This window comes from Phocoena phocoena, chromosome 11 (genome assembly GCF_963924675.1).
Source record: "Phocoena phocoena chromosome 11, mPhoPho1.1, whole genome shotgun sequence".
Taxonomy (NCBI): domain Eukaryota; kingdom Metazoa; phylum Chordata; class Mammalia; order Artiodactyla; family Phocoenidae; genus Phocoena; species Phocoena phocoena.
In genome coordinates, this window is record NC_089229.1 from 68,768,315 (window position 1) to 68,793,834 (window position 25,520).

A 25,520-nucleotide genomic window follows, 5' to 3' on the forward strand; every position below is an offset into this window, starting at 1 on the left:
GAAGGATAGGTGTTAGCTCTTCTCTAAATGTTTGATAGAATTCACCTGTGAAGTCATCTGGACCTGGGCTTTTGTTTGTTGGAAGATTTTTAATCACAATTTCAATTTCAGTGCTTGTGATTGGTCTGTTCATATTTTCTATTTCTTCCTGGTTCAGTCTCAGAAGGTTGTGCTTTTCTAAGAATTTGTCCATTTCTTCCAGATTGTCCATTTTATTGGCATAGAGTTGCTTGCAGTGATCTCTCATGATATTTTGTATTTCTGCAGTGTCAGTTGTTACTTCTCCTTTTTCATTTCTAATTCTATTGATTTGAGTCTTCTCCCTTTTTTTCTTGATGAGTCTGGCTGGTGGTTTATCTTTTTTGTTTATCTTCTCAAAGAACCAGCTTTTAGTTTTATTGATCTTTGCTATTGTTTCCTTCATTTCTTTTTCATTTATTTCTGTTCTGATATTTATGATTTCTTTCCTTCTGCTACCTTGGGGTTTTCTTGTTCTTCTTTCTCTAATTGCTTTAGGTGGAACTTTAGGTTGTTTATTCGAGATGTTTCCTGTTTCTTAAGGTAGGTTTGTATTGCTATAAACTACCCTCTTAGAACTGCTTTTGCTGCATCCCATAGGTTTTGGGTCGTCGTGTCTCCATTGTCATTTGTTTCTAGGTATTCTTTTAATTTCCTCTTTGATTTCTTCAGCGATCACTTCGTTATTAAATAGCGTATTGTTTTGCCTCGATGTGTTTGTATTTTTTACAGATCTTTTCCTGTAGTTGCTATCTGGTCTCATAGCGTTGTGGTCGGAAAAGATACTTGATACAATTTTAGTTTTCTTAAATTTACCAAGGCTTGGTTTGTGACCCAAGATATGATCTGTCCTGGAGAATGTTCCATGAGCACTTGAGAAAAATGTGTCTTCTGTTGTTTTTGGATGGAATGTCCTATAAATATCAATTAAGTCCATCTTGTTTAATGTATCATTTAAAGCTTGTGTTTCCTTATTTATTTTCATTTTGGATGATCTGTCCTTTGGTGAAAGTGGGGTGTTAAAGTCCCCTACTATTCATGTGTTACTGTCGATTTTCCCTTTTATGGCTGTTAGTATTTGCCTTATGTATTGAGGTGCTCCTGATTTGATGGAGAAATTAAAACCTTTACAGACAAGCAAAAGCTGAGAGAGTTCAGCACCACCAAACCAGCTCTACAACAAATGCTAAAGGAACTTCTCTAGGCAAGAAACACAAGAGAAGGAAAAGGCCTACAGTAACAAACCCAAAACAATTAAGAATATGGGAATAGGAACATACATATCAATAATTACCTTAAATGTAAGTGGATTAAATGCTCCAACCAAAAGGCATAGACTGGCTGAATGGATATAAAAACAAGACCCATATATATGCTGTCTACAAGAGACCCACTTCATACCTAGGGACACATACAGACTGAAAGTGAGGGGATGGAAAAAGATATTCCATGCAAATGGAAATCAAAAGAAAGCTGGACTAGCAATTCTCATATCAGACAAAATAGACTTTAAAATAAAGTCTAATACAAGAGACAAAGAAGGACACTACATAATGATCAAGGGATCAATCCAAGAAGAAGATATAACAATTGTAAATATTTATGCACCAAACTTTTTCTTGTTTACTTTTTGCTAGATTTCTTTTCCTTCAATTTTCCAATGTCCTGTTACTTCAGGTGTTTTTATTGGAAACAACATATAATTGGATTTTAAAAATAACATCCATAATAATGTCTAACTACCAACGTTAGTCCATGTACATTTATTATAATTGTTTTCCATACTTTTATTTCTTTTTGTCTTCATGCTTTATTCAAGCATCTCTAACATGCATTTTATTATTTTTCTCTTTGGCTGCATCTAATCTGATATTTCACCTGTCCTCTGAATTTTCCAGTTCAACATAAGTTTTTCAATTTAAAATATCCTAGTTAGTTCTTATTCAAAATCTGTGTGTTCATTTTGTTTACATTCCTTTTATATTTGCTTATATTTGTAATTGCCTTTCATGTTTACTGACACATTTATTTGGAGTAATTTTATATACCATCTTTGACAATTCCCATATCCTAAACATTTGATAGCCAAATATGTGGTTTCTGCTAACTTTCTCTTATGCTGACTTGTTGGTTTGTATGTTTGGTTATCTCTGATCATAAGCTCATATTTACTTAATATTAATCCATAAGGTTAGTGGTGGACCACTTAAAAAGTGTGTGCTTTCCTCTAGAGAGCGTTTTCAGTTGTTTTTGCTGTAATCCAAAGGGTGTTACTAACCAAGGTCCCTGACTTAAGACAGAGAATTCAGAATCAGATCCTCTACCTTGAAACTTCCTATAGCAAGCTCTGGATCATATTGCTTTTATCAGTATTATCCCTCAGAGTAATTCCTATCCCTACTGTTCATTGCTTACCAATTAGAATTTAGCCCATGGTATAAATGTTTATATGTATGTATGCATGCGCGCATAGGTATGAGATGGGCAGGGGGAGAATATATGTTAGGTTTTGGAGGTGTGGGGATTTGATAGTTCTTGTACACTGTGAGGTCAGTATTCATCAAAAAAGTACTTTTTAATACTTGTCTTGTTTCTTTGTGGTAGGAGGACTGTCTAGAAACTCTAATCTTCCACAAATGTGGAAACCGACACCTGCTACTCTAATTTTTACAACAGACCCCATTCTCTTCTCCTTGCAAACTATTCTCTGACTTTGTAGACATATTTTATGAGTCAATCATCTAAGAAGAATCCATTGATATATTTCTTATATTATCTATGCCTTGTTGTCACATCTTTATACTAAAAGTTAAGTATGAATATGTCAGCCATATCTTACTATTTTTTAATGATTTAATGCTAGACATTCTGGGCTATTCATGTAGAAGTGGGTGGTCTCCTGGTCCCCATTCTTTTTTTGCAGTTTTCAGCCACTCCTGTGCACATAAATCATAGTGATATCAGAAACATAGAATGTGAAAATAAAAGTGTTCCTATTATGCTTTAAGTCAAGCGTAATGGTGATGATAATGATAGCTCATATATTTGAGTGCCTACTATGTATCATACACTATATTAAGGTTAACATGATTGGACTTATTTAGTCTTCACAACAAACCTATGAAGTAAGACCTATAATTTCAATTTTATAAATGAGGATAAATAATTTGCCCAAGGCTACATAGTGTATATTAATACAAGATTTAGTATTTTTTCCCATCTAAAATATGTGGAAAAAAATAACAAACTAAGAATAGTTTTTTTTAACATCTTTATTGTAATATAATTTCTTCACAATGTTGTGTTATTTTCTGCTGTATAACAAAGTGAATCAGCTATATGTATACATATATCCCCATTTCCCCTCCCTCTTGCATCTCCCTCCCACCCTCCCTATCCCACCCCACCAGGTGGTCACAAAACATCGAGCTGATCTCCCTGTGCAATGCAGCTGCTTCCCACTAGCTATCTATTTTACATTTAGTAGTGTATATATGTCAATGCTACTCTCTCACTTCATCCCAGCTTACCCTTCCCCCTCCCTGTGTCCTCAAGTCCATTCTCTATGTCTGTCTGCGTCTTTATTCCTGTCCTGCCTCTAGGTACATCAGAACCATTTTTTTTTTTTTAGATTCCATATATATGTGTTAGCATATGGTATTTGTTTTTCTCTTTCTGACTTACTTCACTCTGTATGGCAGACTCTATGGCCATCCATTTCATTACTTTTATGGCTCAGTAATATTCTATTGTGTATATGTGCCACATCTTCTTTATCAATTCATCTGTCAATGGACACTCAGGTTGCTTCCATGTCCTGGCTATTGTAGATACTGCTGCAGTGAACATTGGGATACATGTCTCTTTTTGAATTATGGTCTCCTCAGGGTATATGCCCAGTAGTGGGATTGGTGGGTCATATGGTAATTCTATTTTTAGTTTTGTAAGGAACCTCCATAGTGTTCTCCATTAGTGGCTGTATCAATTTACATTCCCACCAACAGTACAAGAGGGTTGCCTTTTCTCTACACCCTCTCCAGCATTTATTGTTTGTAGACTTTTTGATAATGGCCATTCTGACCGGAGTGAAGTGATACCTCATTGTAGTTTTGATTTGCATTTCTCTAATGATTAGTGATGTTGAGCATCTTTTCATGTGTTTGTTGGCAATCTGTATATCTTCTCTGGAGAAACATGTATTTAGGTCTTATGCCCATTTTGGATTGGGCTGTTTGCTTGTTTGATTTTGAGCTGCATGAGCTGCTTGTATATTTTGGAGATTAATCCTTTGTCAGTTGCTTCATTTCCAAATATTTTCTCCCATTCTGAGATTTGTGTTTTGGTCTTTTTTATGGTTTCCTTTGCTGTGCAAAACTTTTAAGTTTCATTAGGTCCCATTTGTTTATTTTTGTTTTTATTTCCATTTCTCTAGGAGGTGGGTCAAAAAGGATCTTGCTATGATTTGTGTCATAGATTATTCTGCCTATGTTTCCTCTAAGAGTTTGATGGTGTCTGGCCTTACATTTAGGTCTTTAATCCATTTTGAGTTTATTTTTGTATATGGCATTAGAGAGTGTTCTAATTTCATTCTTTTACATGTAGCTGTCCATTTTTCCCAGCACCACTTCTTGAAGTGGCTGTCTTTTCTCCACTGTATATTCTTGCCTCCTTTATCAAAGATAAGGTGACCATATGTGTGTGGGTTTTCTCTGGGCTTTCTGTCCTGTTCCATTGATCCATATTTCTGTTTTTGTGCTGGTACCATACTATCTTGATTACTGTCGCTTTGTAGTATAGTCTGAAGTCAGGGAGCCAGATTCCTCCTGCTCTGTTTTTCTGTCTCAAGATTGCTTTGGCTATTCGCAGTCTTTTGTGTTTCCATACAAATTGTGAAATTTTTTGTTCTAGCCCTGTGAAAAATGCCATTGGTAGTTTGATAGGGATTGCGTGGAATCTGTATATTGCTATGGGTATTGTAGTCATTTTCACAATGTTGATTCTTCCAATCCAAGAACATGGTATATCTTTCCATCTGTTTGTATCATGTTTAATTTCTTTCATCAGTGTCTCATAGTTTCCTGTTTCTTAAGGTAGGATTGTATTTCTATAAACTTCCCTCTTAGAACTGCTTTCGCTGCATCCTATAGGTTTTGGGTCATCGTGGTTTCATTGTCATTTGTTTCTAGGTATTTTTTGATTTCCTCTTTGATTTCTTCAGTGATCTGTTGGTTGTTTAATAGCATATCATTTAGCCTCCATGTGTTTGTATTTTTCACAGTTTTTTTCCTGTAATTGATATCTAGTCTCATAGCATTGTGTTTGGAAAAGGTAGTTCGTACGATTTCAGTTTTCTTAAATTTATCAAGGCTTTATTAGACCCAAGATATGATCTATCCTGGAGAATGTTCCATCAGCACTTGAGTAGAAAGTGTATTCTGTTGTTTTTGGATGGAATGTCCTATAAATATCAGTTAAGCCCATCTTGTTTAATGTGTCATTTAAAGCTTGTGTTTCCTTATTTATTTTCCTTTTGGATGATCTGTCCTTTGGTGAAAGTGAGATGTTAAAGTCCCCTACTATTATTGTGTTACTGTCAATTTCCTCTTTTATGGCTGTTAGCATTTGCCTTATGTAGTGAGGTGCTCCTATGTTGGGTGCATAAATATTTACAATTGTTATATCTTCTCTTGGATTGATCCCTTTATCATTATGTAGTGTCCTTCTTTGTCTCTTGCTATAGTCTTTACTTTTAAGTCTACTTTGTCTGATATGAGAATTGCTACTCCAGCTTTCTTTTGATTTCCATTTGCATGGAATATATTTTTCCATCCCCTCACTTTCGGTCTATATGTGTCCCTAGGTCTGAAGTGGGTCTCTTGTAGTCAGCATGTATACGGGTCTTTTTTTTGTATCCATTCAGCCAGTCTGTGTCTTTGGTTGGAGCATTTAATCCATTTACGTTTAAGGTAATTATTAATATGTACTTTCCTATTACCATTTTCTTAATTGTTTTGGGTTTGTTTTTGTAGGTATTTTCCTTCTCTTGTGTTTCCTGCCTAGAGAAGTTCCTTTAGCATTTGTTGTAAAGCTGGTTTCATGGTGCTGAGTTCTCTTCACTTTTGCTTGTCTCTAAAGGTTTTAATTTCTCCATCGAATCTGAATAAGATCCTTTCTGGGTAGAGTAATCTTGGTTGTAGGTTTTTCCCTTTCATCACTTTAAATATGTCCTGCCACTCCCTTCTGGTTTGCAGAGTTTCTGCTGAAAGATCAGCTCTTAACCTTATGGGTATTCGCTTGTATGTTATTAGTTGCTTTTCCCTTGCTGCTTTTAATATTTTTTCTTTGTATTTCTTTGATAGTTCGATTAATATGTGTCTTGGCATGTTTCTCCTTGGATTTATCCTGTATAGGACTCTCTGTGCTTCCAGGACTTGACTATTTCCTTTCCCATGTTAGGGAAGTTTTCAACTATAATCTCTTCAAATATATTCTCAGACCCTTTCTTTTTCTCTTCTTCTTCTGGGACCCCTGTAATTCGAATGTTGATGCATTTACTATTGTCTCAGAGGTCTCTGAGAGTGTCCTCGATTCTTTTCATTCTTTTTTCTTTATTCTGCTCTGTGGTAGTTATTTCCACTCTTTTATCTTCCAGGTCACTTATCCGTTCTTCTGCCTCAGTTATTCTGCTATTGATTCCTTCTAGAGAATTTTAAATTTCATTTATTGTGTTGTTCATCATTGTTTTTTTGCTCTTTAGTTCATCTAGGTCCTTGTTAGATGTTTCTTGTATTTTCTCCATTCTATTTCCAAGTATTTGGATCATCTTTACTATCATAACTCTGAATTCTTTTTCAGGTAGACTGCTTATTTCCTCTTCATTTGTTTGGTCTGGTGGGTTTTTTCCTTGCTCCTTCATCTGCTGCATATTTGTCTGTCTTCTCATTTTGTTTAACATACTGTGTTTGGGGTCTCCTTTTTCCAGGCTACAGGTTCGTAGTTCCTGTTGTTTTTTGTATCTGCCCCCAGTGGGTGAGGTTGGTTCAGTGGCTTGTGTAGGCTTGGTGGAGAGGACTGGTGCCTGTGTTCTGGTGGGTGGGGCTGGATGTTTTCTTTCTGGTGGGCAGGCCCACATCTGGTGGTGTGTTTTGGGGTGTCTGTGAACTTAGTATGATTTTAGGCAGCCCCTTTACTAATGGGTGGGGTTGTGTTCCTGTCTTGCTAGTTGATTGGCATGGGGCCTCCATCACTGGAGCTTGCTGGCTGTTGGGTGGAGCTGGGTCTTAGCATTGAGACGGAGATCTCTGGGACAGCTCTCACTGATTGTTATTACATGGGGCCAGGAGGTCTCTGGTGGTCCAATGTCCTGAACTCGGCTCTCCCACATCAGAGGCTCAGCCCTGACCCCAGGCTGGAGCACCAAGTCCCTGTCAGCCACACGGATGTTTTACAGGGTCTTTCTCCACCCAGGGACTCAGCCAGGATTTTAGGCAATGGGTTCTGAGTCCAAAAAGTGCCTCTATTTGGGACTTGCAGAACATGGCATAGGAGAGAATTCAATATTTTCTTGGAGTTGGATTTGCTTTCTTATACTTCTCCCATTGCCCCGCAAAATCCTCCCCTGAGTAGCTGCTGCTCCTTTATTCTTACCTCCTCAATTGAACACACCCTAAGGATAGTTCTTAATGACAAATACAAGATGTTGGTAATAATTACTAGGTTTCCTGCTCATTTATCCTTTTGCAAGTACTGTTGCCTTAGTCTCTGAGCATGTTTTATAAAGTATGTTAAAAAATGGTTTTTATTCTTTAACATGATGGATTGGTGACTCTGTGTAGCTTCTTGCACTTCCAAACATGGGGAATCTGTGTCAGATTTGGGCCTGTGCTGCTTTATTCTATCTCTGCCCAGTTTTAGAGAACCATTGATCAACACGAGTGAATCTAGGCACAAACCCTCAGCCGGCTGCTTGGTACCATAAGGCTATACATTCACTTTGATTTTTGTTGGTCTTGCCTATGGAGATATTTGATCATGATCTCTAATCATATGCAATGCATATTTTTACAGATATGTCATGTGACTAAAATGTTCAGTTTAGAACATATCTACCTTTAAGCATGTAACATAAAGTTTAGGTGGTAATGGAGTCAATATTGTGTTCCAAATACACAGCCCTGAAAATGAATACACTGGAATTGAGCCACTAGGCAAATTGAAAATACTAATGAAGGCAAGGGAACGCCAGCATATTCATGAAAGAAATGTGTTCAGTTTATTCTGACATTTATGACTAAGAGAATACATAGGAAGAGGGAGCTAAAACACAATAGCTAATATAAGTATTTATTTTATATTAAGAAATTTCTAAATGTAAAACTTTACAGTAAGAAACTGGTTATTTTACATATGATAATCTTTTTTTAATGAAAGGAATCATTGTAGGAGAGCAGATAAATTTGCAGGCAAATATTGAAGGCTAGCAATAGCAAAAACCATTGTATTATGTTGAAAAGTAAAATGAAATGCTACCTTGGTTGATGATGGAGTAGGATTATTATAATGAACATTTATTTTGAATTTCTTTTTCTAGACTAAAAGACTATATCAATTGTAACTATTGCTGTCTTTGGTGTCCAACCAGTTCATGCTGTCTTCTTTCAGCAGCAATTCGAGTTGCAGAGTTGCACGTTGTTATTTAAATGAGTGACTAGATCTTGACGTGATACATTTCCCATTGCTGAAGTGGTTACAAAATCAAGTGCTTCCAGTGATTATATTATTATCATGTTTTATTTAACACATATTAAATTCAGGCACTATTCTAAGCATTTAATATATTTTTACTCATTTAATTATCATATGGTAATTGAATAATTGTATGCTGCTTCAAAACTTTAAAAAATAAAAGAAAATTTATAATTTATATTGTTCTGTGCTATTTTCTTTATTAGTGCTATTACCAATTTAAACATTTATTACCTTTCCTATTACACACACTAACGTGGCATAAAACTTCATTCTTCCTGTAATAAATTTTTAAATTTATTTTTCTGTTTTTTAAAAAACTGTTTGCCTATCCCATATTTTGGATTATTTTCTTCAGTAAAAGAATCCAAGAATTTGCTGAAAAGATTTCAACTACAGACAAAACATTCTGTTCTTTTTTTCTTCACCTTACAAAACGTTCATGCAATATTAACAGTCAACTGCATTCATTTCTAAGTAGTAATGCCAATGATAAATGCTTTAGTGCTTTCTTTATGATTCTGGTATTTCCCATTTTGTTGAAATACAAACGTGAAATTTTTCAGGTTTAGCAGAATTAGGTACCCTGTGTGATCCTTTACGGAGCTGCTCTATTAGTGAAGAAAATGGACTCAGTGCTGCCTTTACCATAGCCCACGAGCTTGGGCATGTGTAAGTACCTTCTGTCACCTCAGTAACGTGCCTTCTATATACCATTGCACAAATGTCTAAAATTCCATCTTCAATTGAGTAATTAGCACCTTTATATCTTTATAAAGTATTAGTAGTGTAATTTTCACCCCTGAAATTCTAACTCTGGCTCTTTTGTGATCTATGTTAGGTCAGACAGGCTGCACAGATCAACAGACTAAGCAAAGAACTAGAGCTTGGGAATTCTTTTATTTCATTTACTGTATTGGATTACATGACAAGCACTTCTGGCCTCTATCCCTTGTTATCCTATACATGACCAGGTACTGTGCTCTACCATCTTATGGGAGGGCCTGCAGGGGCCCCTGGTTCTGGGGAACTCCCCAAAATATTTGTAGTACCAATTCATTTCCTGCTTTTATAGCTCAGAGCCCCAGCAGAAGATGTGGCCTGTGGGAATTTCTTAATTACTAAAAGATTTTTTAAAAAATTTCCTCCCAGTTCCATAGTTTTTTTTGTTGTTTGTTTTTTTGTTTTTTAATTTGAGATTCTCCTATCTGTTCCTGCATTATTAAAAATTCTACTGGGGTTTTATGCTCTAATAATGTGGAGGCTGTGATTTCCCATGATACCCTTGGGGCTCCCAGAGAAAATCAGAAACCCCTCTGAAACTCATCCCCTGAAAAATGATCCCAAATGTACCCCCAGTACTCCTTTGATTTCTTGGTTATCTGCTAATAAGGAATTGAGGCTAGAGTTGCCTCTCTTCACTACATTTTCTTTTCCTGGTCATGGCTTAACGTCATTAGAGTATTCAGCTGGAATAATTTCACGTGGAGATTGTTTTTATTAAACTAGTGCCTCTTCAGTTCCCTTTAGCATGGTTATATCTCATGACCATCCACAAGATGCACACTCAGATTTTTATATTGTTTGTTGAAGTCGGGGCAGATCAGGAACCTGCCTGAGGTACATCATGCATTGCAACATCTGGAAAGCACTGATTTCAGGTTACTTCTGATGCTAACGAGGAGAAGAGTGTTCTTGCAGAGGGTACCATCTTAGACATTTATTTTCTTCCTGAGAAACTCTTTAGGTGTCTTTAGAATATAGGTAAGTAGTTTAATTAAAATACTGATTTATGTACACATTTTGATAGGCAAGGATCTGAATCAAGTGGTTTCTTCTAAATGTGAGTTTTTACTGGGGTCCTCAAAAGAATGTGTAGGATTTGTTGCTGACCAGCTAATCATTTAATAGCATTGCTCTTATTGTGAAGATTTGGTTGCCCTTTAGGAATATTTTTATTATTCCAGTTCAATCAAATCATCACTTATTGATTATAAACCAGAAAGAGCACTTAGGCTGTTTCATATGAAATAGATGGAAAATATAGAGTGATATGAAATTAAAGAAGTGCTTTTTGTGGTTTTTTTTTTTTTTTTTTTTTGATACTGTAGTGATAGTCAATGGTCTGGAATTTAGTGTGGTAGAGCCTTCACCTAATATTTCCACACACATCTCCTAGGGTACGTGTGTTGGATGCTACAGTTATTTTTATGTTAATGCTAAGTCCATATTGTGATGAAGTGAGCCAGAATCCAAGTATTTTGATTGTTTAAATTCAAATACCAAAACAACAGACTGTGCTACTGATCAGAGTTATAATCTACTGTTTCTTAGACATCATGCCCTTCTAAACATGAAGGTAACCCTAGCATTACAATACTTTATGGAGAGATCAAGAGTACAAATCCTGATGTAATCAGATTTATCTGCATTTTAGATTATACTTTAAACATAGGAGATCTGTTTCTAATGTTGTATACATATTTTAGTATTCTTTTTTAAGTGTTTATTTTTATTTTTAGATTTAATGTTCCACACGATGATAGTTTTAAATGTAAGGAAACTGGAATTAAACATCAGTATCATGTAATGGCTCCAACTTTAAATTACCACACAAGTCCTTGGACCTGGTCAAAATGTAGTCAGAAATACATCACTGAATTCCTAGAGTAAGTGATTTTGTGTTACTTTAGTTAAATAATTGAACATTTATTAGATTATGAAATTTGAAACTTGTATGTTCTTTTAGAGTGGTTCAATCTCTGTTGAGTTTTTTATGGTTTAAGCTTACTTTCACTGTACAAATGGATGTTTAAAAACAAGAAAAGAATTTTATTTCATTCTTAACTAATATTTTTGGTGTGCGGGGGGGCAGTTCAGATCTAGCTATCATGTTTTTTTTTTTTTTATTTGGGCTCTCTGTTATGGGAAAAACTTATTTTAGGGGGAGACTTAATGGGAATCAAAGCTTCCTTGTGTGTGTTTGAATTTTTTCAGAAGCTACTAGGTAATAGTTTAAGAGGAGTTTAGTTCAAGTTTGAGGTGCCCTTGAAGGGCAAAGAATAGCTAAAGTCAAACTATGAATATTACAAATAGTTCTCTGAAGGGATATGGAATCTCTAGGTTTACCTGTTCTTTGGAGGCTCTTCCCAGCTCTGAAGACAGGAGGCAGATCCAGATTGTTCTTGCCTTGCCTTTTCAACTCCTACCAGGTTTCTCTGCTTCCCAACTTCTTATCCAAATGGTATTTCTATCCTACTTACTGAAACTTGTTCAAAAGGCAAGGCCAAGCTCTTATAAACACAATACTGTTTGATTTTTTTCTACTACATATTCTAATCACCAATTTATGCAGTTTTAGTTACCTATCTTTATGAGAACTACAGGAATAAATGAAACCATGTTTTGGAATATATGTGTATAAATATATCCCTTAATTATAATCAGCAGTGATTATTTATCCTTGTATGGGAACTTGATTTGAAAGCACAATACACAGTTGCTGATCTATACATGACTGCATATAGCTTTGTTTAATTGCTGACTGAGGTATTGATTAAAAATACCAGTGGGTGTGCTTATTTTTGGAAGGGGGTAATATGATTCTAGCCAATGGGTATTTTAAAAATTACATGTTCATTTTTGGGACAAAATTTAATTTGCCCTCTAGCTGTAAAAAATCCCCACCAAGATATTTCTTCTAATTATTTCCATTGAATAAATTGCTGCTTTTAACCCAATTAGAATGGCTGAACATTTTCACAAAGTTTTCTGCAGACTATCTATCGTGTGACAAACTAGGAATAGCAAATACACATTTTCACCACTATTTACCACTTTTCTAACTCCTTCAAGATATTATATCATATACTTTAATAGCAATTTGCAAGGCAAACACTACCACTCTCAATTTACAGATGAGGAGATTTAGGCTCAGGGAGACTAAATAACTTGTTCACACCATGCATTCTGGGAAGTGATGAGACCCAAATGCAAACTCCCAAAGCTGACATTATTGACTCTGCTTTATATTATTTTCCTAAAAAAACTCTTTGAGATGGAGACCACATAACACTTTTGGAAATTCCTTTGTTTTGTTGTCACTTAGAGCTATCAATGTACTTTCTCAGATGATCTGAAAACTTTACTTTTTACATTTTGACAATTTGGACATTAGATATAGAGCATTGCTATCGGATAGCAAAGCAGACCAAAAGTGTAGTGTGATCAAAATAGGAATGTATGTTTCAAACATGATATTGTGATGAATTTTTGTTTATTTGTTATTCTTTTTTAAAAATGTTTACCTTTAAGGCAGTTGTGGGGATCAAATGAGAACAAACACATAAAATGTCCTTTATAAACTGAGGTTTTCATACTGACTTTCATGTGAGTTGGTTTTTAAATTATGAAAAAATATTGATAGTTTCTTTGAAAGTGCAGAGCTATAGAAAATGTGATAAAGAATCTTATACTGAAATGCATCCATATGTATGCACAGTACTTTGTTTTCTGTCATTGTTACAGTACTGGTCATGGGGAATGCCTCCTTGACAAACCAAATGGAAGAGTATACGATCTGTCTTCACAACTTCCTGGATCAGTGTATGATGTAAACAAGCAATGTGAACTTATGTTTGGTCCTGGATCACAAGTGTGTCCCTATTTGGTAAGAAAAATTATGTCCTTTTGTTTGAAAACTACCACAAAGTTGTAGTTTGACTACATTTCGAGATGTACATTTATTCTCTTGGACAGACAGTGTGCTGAATACATCTTAAAAATTTTTAAGGATTAGAAAAATTTAGTGTTTGTCAGGAAAAGGTTTAAAAAAGTATCCCCCGTCAGAAAACAAGAGTCACAGAGAGGTTACCGAAAATTAAAAGCATTCAAATAGTTATTTTCAAATGATGTTGTTTTGTGGGTGGGAGAAGAAAATATAAGTGTTTTGATAATGAATTGTATTAAAGGCCCCAGGAATCTCAGAGACTACATTTTAATTTATACAGATTTGAATCCAAAGGAATGAAATTTGGCTCTTGTTGTTTAGTTTTCATTAAACCATTACTCTATAATTTATTTTGAGGATTTTTCACAGGTTAGATGCTTCAAATTTCCACCGAAATAGCTGAATTAACATTTTTACTGAATCTATAACCAAGATTTTACCTTATCTTGAGGGTAAATTAAATTTAGGATTTAGTTTGAATAAACGTCACTACTTTGGTGAATCCATGCTTTTCTTTTCCAAGCAGAATACTCATTCCATTTTCTTCATTCCTGTATAAAACTTTGCCAAATTGCTTACTATACTACTCGACTGTGAGGATCATTGGACCAGGAATCCAGCCTTATTTATTCATTTAAATATCCCCAGGGTGCTGTTCAGGGTCTGCCACATAATAGGCACCAGAAAATCAATGCTTACTGCATGTTGCATGAATGAATAAATGAATGTGTGAAGGAATGTATGAATAAATGAATGAATGAAAGTTACTTAACAGTGAGCACAGGGACATACAAAGCATATTCCGTACAGTGAATAATATTCCTAAAATCTTAAATTTATAAGCTTTTAAACGTCTACTTTGGAGGGGGGAAGATTTACCTTAATTTTTTGTTATAAAAGATACATTTCTTTCCTACCTGACTTAGGTACTGAATGAACTTTGAATTTAAATTTAGAAACAGAAAGGGATTATCTTGGGTATAGCTCCTGTGAGCCTCTGTGAATTTTCTTATCTTGTGAAAACTTCAGAACGCTTTGTTCAAAAGTTGAAAGTATGCATTATATTCACAAAATAGGAAACCAGTATACATTATACAATATTTCTATGCACATTATTCATACATTCCACTGTTGGATCAAAAGGGACTTTTGGAAACTCCTTGTGAATGACATTTAACAACAAAAAGTCCTTTAGAAAAATGTCTTGCAAAGAGAGAAAAATGTCTCACATAATTTTGAATACTTCTACTCCAAGACATCTCTTCCATTGTTCAGTGTTTGATGATAATCCAAAAGTTTTTAAAAATGAAATCTTGCCATTTTATGTGTTTAGAGGAAAATCGATGACTCGGACTGACTTAGCAAATATTTTTTTACTGATTATTTCCCGCTCTAACCATGAAACCAGGAAGTACCTAGGATCAGCTTATAAACCAATGCATGGTACTGAATTGATTCCGTGGTTACAGTGTTATTTTCACTCTTGCTTGCCTGCCTTTTCTTACTCTGCAGAAACAATGCAGGCGTCTCTGGTGCACGAGTGCAGAAGGAGTTCACAAGGGCTGTCGCACTCAACACATGCCACTGGCAGATGGAACAAACTGTGGTCCTGGGATGGTAGGTTTTCTCGAAGGGTGAGTCTTGTATCAAGAGATTATCCAAGGATGTGATTGCTCTGTGTTTCAGCATTCTTCCTTTTCGCTGTCAACTTTTGTTCTGCTAGTTGAATTAATGTTTTTGCCCTATTTGTTTGATATAGTATGTTGTCAAGTGAATTAAAATTTTAATTTTACTCTTCTTTTCAAGATCTAGCGGATGGATATCATAGTTACATAATAACATGGATATTTAGTTATCTAAGCATATTATAGTCTTGTTATTAAAAATGAGTCTAGCCATAGATATTACAGCAAATCCCCCAAATTCAAGGATGTTACCATTGTATATGTTTTATCCTAAAAATTCAGATAAGTATAATTGAAAGTTTTAAGTGGCTTCTTCAGATTTTTATTGGTGTTAATGTTTAAAATACATTGTACTGCAAGATAAACTGCCTACCATACTACATCTTTGCCATTCTAGCATCAGTCATGAACTTACCTAATCTGCCAACATGATGTCAAGTGATAGGGTTCACCAAGATAATGAAATGTGGTATATTACATTGATTGATTTGCGGATATTGAACGATTGAATCCTTGGGATAAATCCCACTTGATCATGGTGTATGATCCTTTTAATGTATTGTCGAATTCAGTTTGCTAATATTTTGTTGAAGATTTTTGCATCTATGTTCATCAGTGATACTGGTCTGTAATTTTCTTTTTTGTGTGATATCTTTGTCTGGTTTTGGTATCAATGTGATGCTGGCCTTGTAGAATGAATTCAGAAGCATTCCTTCCTCTGTAATTTTTTGGAATAGTGTGAGAAGAATAAGTGTTAACTCTTCTCTAAATGTTTGGTAGAATTCACTTGTGAAGCCCTTTGGCCCTGGACTTTCATTAGTTGGGAGTTTTTTAAATTACTGATTCAGTTTCATTACTAGTAAACTTCATGTACTGGTGTTTTTATATTTTCTTTTTCTTCCTGGGATTTAGTCTTGAGAGATTGTATATTTCTAGGAATTTGTCCATTTCTTCTAGGTTGTCCATTTTATTGGCATATAATCATTTATAGTAATTTCTTAGGATCCCTTGTGTTTCTGTGGTGTCAGTTGTAACTTCTCCTATTTCATTTCTGATTTTATTGATTTTAGCCCTTTCTCTGTTTTTTCTTGATGGGTCTGAATAAATCAATTTTGTTTGTCTTTTCAAAGAACCAGCTCTTAGTCTCATTGATCTTTTCTATTTTTTTTTGTAACTATTTTATTAATTTCTTCTCTGGCCTTTATGATTTCTTTCCTTCTACTAACATTGAATTTTGTTTGTTCTTTTTACCCTAGTTCCTTTAGGTATAAGGTTAAGTTGTTTACTTGAGATTTTTCTTGTTTCATGAGGTAGGATTGTGTCGTTACAAATGTTCCCCTTAGAACTGCATTTGCTACGTTCCATAGATTTTGGATTGTTGTGTTTTTATTTTCATTTGTCTCTAGGTATTTTTTATTTCTTCAGTGACCCATTGGTTGTTTAGTAGCATGTTGTTTAGCCTCCACATGTTTGTGTATTTTACAATATTTTTCTTGTAGTTGATTTCAGGTCTCATAGGATTGTGGTCAGAAAAGATGCTTGATATGATTTCAGTCATCTTGGTCTTGTTGGTTGCCAGGTTCTGCCTTGTGCGGAGGCTGCTGGCCACTTGTGGGTATGGCTGGGTCCTGGTGTGGCTGGCTGCATGGTTAGGAGAGGCTTGGTCCTGGTGCTAGCTCACTGGTGGGTGGGGCTGGATCCCAGGACAGCTGGCTGTGGGGCCATGGTGCTTCCCAGGGATGGTGTCTGTGGGGTCCAGGGAATCCAGGCACTCATACCTGCCCATTAGTGGGTAAATCTGGTCCCAGGGCTAGTGGTGGCCCATGGTGGGTGGAGCTGGGTTCTGGGCTCTCTAACTGTGGGGCCTGGGGGTCCTAGAGCTGGTCAGTTTGCTGGTAGGTGGGCTATGGCCCAGGAAGTCCTAGGGCTAGTGCTGGTCCATTGGTGTGCTGAATCTGGTCCAGGACCATGGCTGCAGGGCCCTGTTCATCCCAGAGTCCATGTAGGCCAGCAGGTGGCAGGGCCAGGGCCCAGGGGGTACCAGGGCTGATTCCTGCCCCCTGGTGGGTGGAGCTTTGTCTGATGGCCGGCTGCAAGTCTCTGGGGATCTAGGGGCTGGGCCTTCCAGGACTGGTGCCAGCAGGCTGGTGAGTGGGGCCAGGTCCTGATGCTAATAAGCTAATAAGGAGGATTAAAAATGGTGCTTGCCAGTACCAGTGTTCTTGTAGGATGAGCTCCCGAAAATGTCTTCTGCCAGAGTCTCTGTTTCCAGGGTGAGTCCCAGTTGCTTTCTCCCTCTCTGGGAGGCTCTCCAAGATCAGCAAGTGGGTCTGACCCAGGCTTCTTTCAAATTCCTGCTTCTTCCCTGGGTCTTGGAGCATGTGAGATTTTTTGTGTGCCTTTTTAAGAGTGAAGTCTCTGTTTCCTACAGCCCTCTGGCTCTCCTGCAAGTAAGTCTTGCTGGCCTTCAAAGCCAGACATTGTGGGGCTCATCTGCCCAGTGTAGGACTCCCAGTCCAGGGATCCTGATGTGGGTTTTGGACCTCTGGGTCCTTGGGGAGAACCTCTGCAATTGTAATTATCCTCTCGATTGTGGGTTGCCTACCCAGGGGTGTGGGTCTTAACTATACTATGTTCTCTCCTACCCATCTCGTTGTGGTTCCTTCTTTATACCTGTAGTTATAGATCTTTTCTGCTAGACTTCAGGTCATTCTCATTGATAGTTGCTCTGTAAATAGTTGCAATTTTTGTGTGCCCATGGGAGGAGATGAGCTCAGGGTCTACCATCTTTGCCCCATCTCCTGTGTGTTCTTGATTTTAAGTAAATGAAACTATACAGTATAGTCTGTCAGGAGCAAGTGGGTCAGGCTGCTTTTTCTCAACATCATGTTTTGGAGTTTCATTCAAACTGTTGTGTGCATCAGTACTTCATTCCTTTATGTTGAAGTGTAATTCAGCTGCACCATAATTTGTTTACCATTTTCCTGTTGATGGATATTTGGGTCATTACCAGTTTTTGGCTTTTATGAATAAAGCTGCTGTGAGCATCCTTGTATAAGTCCTCTTGTGGACATATATTGCATTTCTCTTGAGTAAATACCTAGAGTAGGATTCCTGGGTCATAGGGTAGGTGTGTGTTTAACTTCATAAGAAAGTACCAAACAATTTTCCAAAGTATGTGAACCATTTTAGACCTACCAAGCAATGTAAATATGAAAGTTTGAGTCGCTTTGCATTCCTTGCCAATTTTTGATAGTGTTAGCCTTAACAAAACTTTAGCCATTCTAGATGGGTGCACAATAGAATTTCATTGTAATTTTAACTTGCCTTATCCTGATTATCATCAATTTTGAGCATCTTTTCATTTGCTTATTAGCCACTTAAATATTCCCCCAGTGATACGGTATGGAGGGCATGGGTTTTCTGGAATTCAGGTAAATATGATGAGATACTGAAACCTACTATAAAGCCCATGTAGATTAAAGGTACAGGTGGCATTTGGGATAAAATGTGGATCATGATAGGTATAAATTCCCTTTTTAAAAAAATCAATTAAAAACAGTGAGCCCCTATGCATTAGCCATTTTCAGTATTAAATGGACCTGTTATTAAAGGAAAATTTAAACAAATATCCTATAATTTGGCCTTAACACTCTCCTCTAGTTCCTTTATCTTATGACTATCTTATGTGTGAGATATCTGTTAAATGCTTTTGGCAGTAAATCTATTTGCATGAAGACATGCTGAACCCATCTGATGATGAGTTAATTTTACTATATGGTGAATAGTATAACATTCTTTTTCATGCTTTGATCTCTCAGAAATACATAAATAAATAAGGAACATGCAAGGAATCTTTAAATGTTTCTGGAAGATGCCCACAAAATTTATATGCACATAGTATATTCTATTCTGAGAGTTTGTTTTTGTTCACTTTTATAATGGCTTTCTCATATTGAATGATTTGTTCCAATGGAGGGCACAAAGCATTTTTTTCTGCTAATAATCTTGGTTATAGGATTAATTCATTCAACAAAAATGTATTAAGGACCTACTACATGTCAGATACTATTCTAGGCACTCAGGATACATCAGTGAACAAAAGAGAAAAGGTCCTTGTCCCCCCTGGAGCTTGTATTCTAGTGAAGACTGGAGTATTACGAACAATATAATAGTACCATGAATGAGAGAAATAGTGCAGAGGAAAGATTGAAGTTGTGTGGTAGGAGAGGGCAGATTGCATTTTAAACTATGGTGGTCAAGGTCGATCTTATGGGAAGTTGCCTAATGAGCTGTATTTTTGTTTTTTGTTTTTTTTTTAAAGGGACTTCATTTTATTTTATTTATTTATTATTTTTGCAGTACGCGGGCCTCTCACTGTTGTGGCCTCTCCCGTTGTGGAGCACAGGCTCCAGACGCGCAGGCCCAGCGGCCATGGCTCACGGGCCCAGCCGCTCTGCGGCATGTGGGATCCTCCCGGACCAGGGCACGAACCCGTGTCCCCTGCATCGGCAGGCGGACTCTCAACCACTGCGCCACCAGGGAAGCCCATGAGTTGTTTTAAAGGAAGTGAGGGAGTTAGCTTTGAGGACATCCCAGGGGAGTGAGCTCCAGGAAAAGGGAATGGCCAAACTCCTAAGTCTGGAGTACTGCTGGAGTATTCAAGGAAGAGCAAGGAAGGCATTTTGGCTGGAGTGGAGTGAAGAGAGAGAGAGAGAGATGTATGGGAAGTTACTGGAAGAACTTGCAGGCCATTGTGAGAATGTTGTATAACTCAAAGTGAGATAATTGAAGGATTTGAGCAGAGGAGTCACCTAATTTGACTTAATTTTTAAACTAATTTAAAAAAGGATCATGACCATTCTGACAAATGTTGAGGCTAAACTGTAAGGGCCAAGAGTAGAAACGGAGGAGATGTACTCAGGGAGCTGTTGAAATAATGGAGATGAGAGATGCAAGTGGCTGAAACCAGGTGATGATTAAAACTCAACTTTGTGTATGGTTTTGAAGGAACTAGAGCATTTGCTAATGTGTTAGATATGGAATGTTAGAGGAAGAAGAGATAAGATGACTAGGTTTTTAGCTGATCAAATGAGTCAACTCAGCAGATTTTGAGGGGCCAAGGCAAGAGTTCAGTGTTGATGCGCTATAGTTAAAGTGGCTATTAGACATTCAAATGAAGATGAGGAAGCAGCTGTCTATGGAGTCTGGAGTTCAGGAGAGAGATCTGGACTGAGAATGACTGTCAATAAAGAAGAATAAAGGACTACAATCTGAGCCTCGGGACATTAAGAGGTCAAAAAGAAGAAGAAATAGCAAAAGAAACTGCAAAAGAGAAATCATTAAAGAGAAAAGAAAACCAAGAGTGTGCCAAGCCCTGGAAACCAAGAGAGGAAAAAATGTATCAAAGAAGAAGAATGATCAGCTGTGTCACATACTGTGTCACATAAGTCAGTGAAGACAGAGACTGAGAACTGGCCATTCATCATAGTGTCCTGGAGGCCATTGGTGATGTACACATGAGCAGGTTCATGGACGGTGGAATGATGAGAGAGAATAGACAGAGAGAGTTAGACAATAAACGTAGACAACTCTTTCAAGGAAAAACAGGTCAATAACTGGTGAAGAAAACGAGATCTAAGAAAAGTTCGTTGTTGTTGTTGTTAAAGTGGGAGAAACAAGAGTATGTTTGGAAGTTAAAGAGCATGAGTGGAGTCTTCTCAAACTATCTCTCATAAAGGACCAGTCTTCTCTTTTAAACAGTCCTGGTCATTTATAAACATACTCTTGCACAAAATGATAAAAATGAATGAAAAAAGACATTCAAAGTGTAAGCCAGTTTTTTTCTGTGGAAAACAAAATGGTGGTTCTTCAAAAAGATTAAAAATAGAAATACACACAAACAATTCTGGGTATATATCCAAAAGAATTGAAAACACGGTCTCTGAGAGATATTCACACACCCGTATTCAGAGTTGCATTATTCACAATAGCCAAGAGATGGGAGCAACACAAGTGTCCATCAGCGGATGAATGGATAACGAAAATGTGATATATACCTACAACGCAGTATTATTCAGTCTTCAAAGGAAGGAAGTTCTGACACATGCTACAACATGGATTAACCTTGAGGACATTATGCTAAGTGAAATAAGCCCATCCTAGAAAGACAAATACTGTGTGATTTCAATTATGTGAGATATACAGAGCAGTGACATTCATAGAAACAGAGTAGAAGGGTGGTTGCCAGTGTCTGGGAGGAGGGGAGGATGGGGAGTTACTGTTTAATGGGTCCAGAGTTTCAGTTTGGAGAAGAGTTCTGTTTATAGATGGCGATGGTTGCGCACCAATGTGAATGTTCTTTATCCCACTGAACTGTACACTTGAAAATGGTTGAGAGTAAATTTTGTTATGTGTACTTTACCACAGTTAAAAATAGAACAAATATAAGCTAATTTTAAAATTATTAACTTTAATAAACGAAATTACTCTGTCAAAATCTTCTGAAAGTTTCTGAACACTTACTCTCAACTTCTGTATACCTCTTCTCCCTACTGACAGTGACTAGTTCAAAGACTGGCATCCGTGCATGGACCGTGTTTTGATTAGCTTTCATGTAGTAGTGCCTGGAGCAGTGATGATGTAGGAGAGATGGGAGAATTGCTGGAGTGGTGTTTGGAGTAGCGAGAAGAGATGAGATGAGGGGCACAGTGGAGGGATCGACTTTGGATTTTTCATGTGTACTAATTGGCAGGAAGGTTGAGTACTGGGCACAGACGCTTTTGGGTGGGTAGAAGGGATGGTGGGAGATTTGGGGCAGATTCTTTTGTACATTTCTACTTTCTTGATGAAAGCAAGGAACGAAGTGGTCTTTGAGACTTTGAATGAGATAGAGCCGAAAGTTAGCTTAAGGCATGGGAGAGTGATAGATATCTTTGCATAAAAATAGAAGCATGGACAAATACCACGTTAACAAATATTTGTTTGCTTCTTTTTCAAAAATATTTTTCATTATACTATTTAAGTTTTCCCCATATGTGTAGGTCTTCCCTCTCCAATGAGACTATAGATCTCATAGGCAAGGTAAATTTCCTATTCATTTTTGCATTCTGTCGATCTTTTTACAGTTACTCAGTAGATACTCAGGAAATATTCACAAAGTGGTGTCACGTGTAATCTCATTTCTGAATTGATAACATTTTGCTTAAAATTGTATACCTTTTTTTCTACTGATCTCTGTGCTATTGTTATTATTACTACGATGTCCTAATGAGATAATGCATGAATCATTTCTTTTTGTTTTATTTTTATAGCATTGCCACCATGGGCTATGTGTAAACAAAGAAATGGACACACGTCCTGTAGATGGCGATTGGGGACCGTGGGGACCTTACAGTTCTTGTTCAAGAACATGTGGAGGTGGAATCAAAAGCACAACCAGGCTCTGTAATCGGCCCGAGTATGTCCTTTTTATGTCACTGTAAATTAAGATTATCTCAAGGCACCAGAAAGTAAACATCAATTTCATTCACTTCTAAAACTGGAGGTCAGTCTGTAAGTTTCTGAGATTCAGAAAACTTCTGGAGTACTTTAAGCCATGTTACTTTATATCTTGGTAGATTCCGACCTTGAACAAAAAAGTAAATTAAAATAGTCTTGAGAATTTGAATCAAGACCAAGCCATTTTCTTTCTTTTTTGATTTGGTGTAAATTTGACAAATAGTTGTCAATAATGATGATAGTAATATAATGGCAGTTTTACTTTTACTGTGCTTCTATTGAAAGATCCTGGCCCCTTTCGACTATGTTTTGGCTTTCCTGGATAAAATATGTAGTTTTTTTTACCGTATTTTTACTGTTTGGTATAATCTGTCATGTCATATTTTCTTTCTCTTCTTTTCATGTTATAGATGTTTCAGTGTCTTTAGTTTGAATAAGAACTGAAGCATAGGTCCTGCTCACCAAACTATTTAAAAGAACTTAGGGATTCCATAAAAATTTAAAAATAATGTTTCTATTGTTATATGTTATATACATGAAGACTTTTTAATGCAGAAATGTGACATACTTTGAATAAAATCCGACTTAGTTTATTTGAATTTTTGAAAAGTTAATTACGCTGAAAGTCTTCATATTAAGAGAAAAACACTGACAAAAGAGTTTTTATGTTCCAGCATAAGTTGATATAGCGATAGATGGCTATAGATTGATACCATGAAACTCTTTGAACTGAGTGATAAGTAGGATATACACGACAAAGAGGCATATATACTTCTTTTAAAATTTAACATGTTATCATCTTCCTTTCTGATCATCTTTGGCTCACTCTATGTGTCCCGCCACCTCCAAAATGAAGAAACCCTTTTTTGAGGTTTTAAAACAAATCCCCATCATGACTTAGCTCCTTGTTAGTTACTCTGGTCGTGAATAAGACATCATTTCGGCCCTCCAGGCCACAGTGTCCATGTTAAAATGTATTTTCTACAGTTCATTAACCACAGAATTGCTTCACAACCACGTGACATACTTCTGTTAAAAAAGGAAAGTGTGAGTGGGACATCAGTGGTTTTCCAGATCCTGGAAAGGAATGGAAGAGTTTTAGAAGTAAATGGCAGAAATAATCTTGTACTGATGTGCTTTACAATGTAATGAATTTGACTAGGCCAAGAAACGGAGGAAAGTACTGTGTGGGCCGCAGGATGAAATTTCGATCATGTAACACTGATTCATGTCCAAAAGGCAAGCAGGACTTTCGTGAGAAGCAGTGCTCTGATTTTGATGGTAAACATTTCAACATCCATGGTCTGTCCCCTAATGTGAGGTGGCTTCCAAAGTATAGTGGGAGTAAGTAATTAGAATTTTTTTTAATGTAAAAATTTTTGAGACATAGGAACACATAGCTGTGTTATCGTACACCCAGAATTTGATTTTTTCTTACAGTTGCCATGAAAGATCGTTGTAAACTGTATTGTCGGGTGGCTGGAACCACTAACTTCTACCAGTTGAAGGACAGGGTTGCCGATGGTACTCCTTGTGGAACTGAAACAAATGACATCTGTGTTCAAGGTCTGTGTCGGGTAAGTAAACTTACTGCATTTAAAATGACTTTCAGAATACTATTTTCCTTCTATAACTCTAACCAAATATTGCTTCTATGACTTCAGATACGTTCTTGTGAATTCAGTGCAGCAATCCTTGGTTGCTACCGGGCTGCCTATTACTAGGCCATTCTCCGTCATTAGGAGTGACTCATGAAGCAGTAAGATCAGTTTGCTGATTTTGTTTTGCCTATGGCACTTAAAATCAAGATGAAAGATGAGGTCAGCTTCCTAAAAAGATAGAACGTATTAGGACCCAAGGGTTGTAAAGTCCTTTTGCTACTTCGAACATGACCCTTCTGTGGTGACATTTTTCCCCTCAGTGTTAGAAGCAGTGATATCCTCCCTCCCTCTCTCTATTCTCTTGCTTCTTACAGACATTCAGCAAACTTTTACCGAATACCTGCTAGATGTCACATACCGTTCTAGTCACCAAGATGAAAGAATGAACCAGAGCACCTACCGCCAATGTGGACACAGATTTGTGGGGGAGATAGGCACACACACAAGTAGAATGCAATGCTATGGGGTCATCTGCAAGGTGGCATGGGGACGATGTAGGAGGAGTGTCTTGTTCTGTGGGGAAGTGGGTAAAGGATTTGGGGAATGCTCTTGGAGGGTGTGAGTCTGGAGCTAATTATCAGGGTAAGTAGGTTTAGAAAGGTGAAGAAGTAAGGGGCCAGGGTTGGAGGTAGCTACCAGCTGATGGTTGTTATATGAAATTTTTTCCTGAAGTCCTTGAAAATACAAGGATTTAGAGTTAAGCAAGAGATGTGATTCGATTTGCATGTCAGAATCTTCAGAATGTACTGGATTGTCAGGAAATGGAGTTAGGTAGGCCATTAAGCAGGATTCTAGGTGAGAGCAGATGAGCCCCTGAATCAAAGCATGCAAATTGCAGATGGTGATCTTAAAAACGGATGGTGAGTTTGAGAACTAGGATAGTGAATGCTGTCTAAAGAATACAAATGTCATCTTGTGAACTCATTCCTTTCATTAAGTGGAACTTAATAGGACCAATTTCTTCTCCCTATAACCAAACATCTATTACCAGTTACCTAGGTGAGAAAGGCCTCACACCCAAAGGGCTAATGAGATGTTCAGAAAAACTTAAATTACACTTTGGGAATAGATTAAATACTAGAAAAAGTGTACTTGGTGGCCTTAAAAACTTGTTTTATTTAAATTAACAGCAGAAAGCCAGATACCATGAAAAAATATGACAAGTATCTGAACATAAAGATG

The 25,520-nt window shown here is 36.8% G+C and overlaps 1 protein-coding gene across 1 annotated transcript in view; it reads left to right on the forward strand.

Annotated features, from left to right (window-relative positions):
• Positions 1–25,520, forward strand: part of ADAMTS20 (ADAM metallopeptidase with thrombospondin type 1 motif 20) — a 207,035-nt gene that overhangs the window by 76,088 nt on the left and 105,427 nt on the right. The window contains exons 8-14 of the mRNA XM_065887659.1: positions 9,330–9,435; positions 11,286–11,432; positions 13,291–13,432; positions 15,005–15,109; positions 22,491–22,636; positions 23,840–24,021; positions 24,118–24,254. Of these exons, the coding sequence (XP_065743731.1) occupies positions 9,330–9,435; positions 11,286–11,432; positions 13,291–13,432; positions 15,005–15,109; positions 22,491–22,636; positions 23,840–24,021; positions 24,118–24,254 (965 nt within the window). The remainder of the gene's footprint in view (positions 1–9,329; positions 9,436–11,285; positions 11,433–13,290; positions 13,433–15,004; positions 15,110–22,490; positions 22,637–23,839; positions 24,022–24,117; positions 24,255–25,520) is intronic.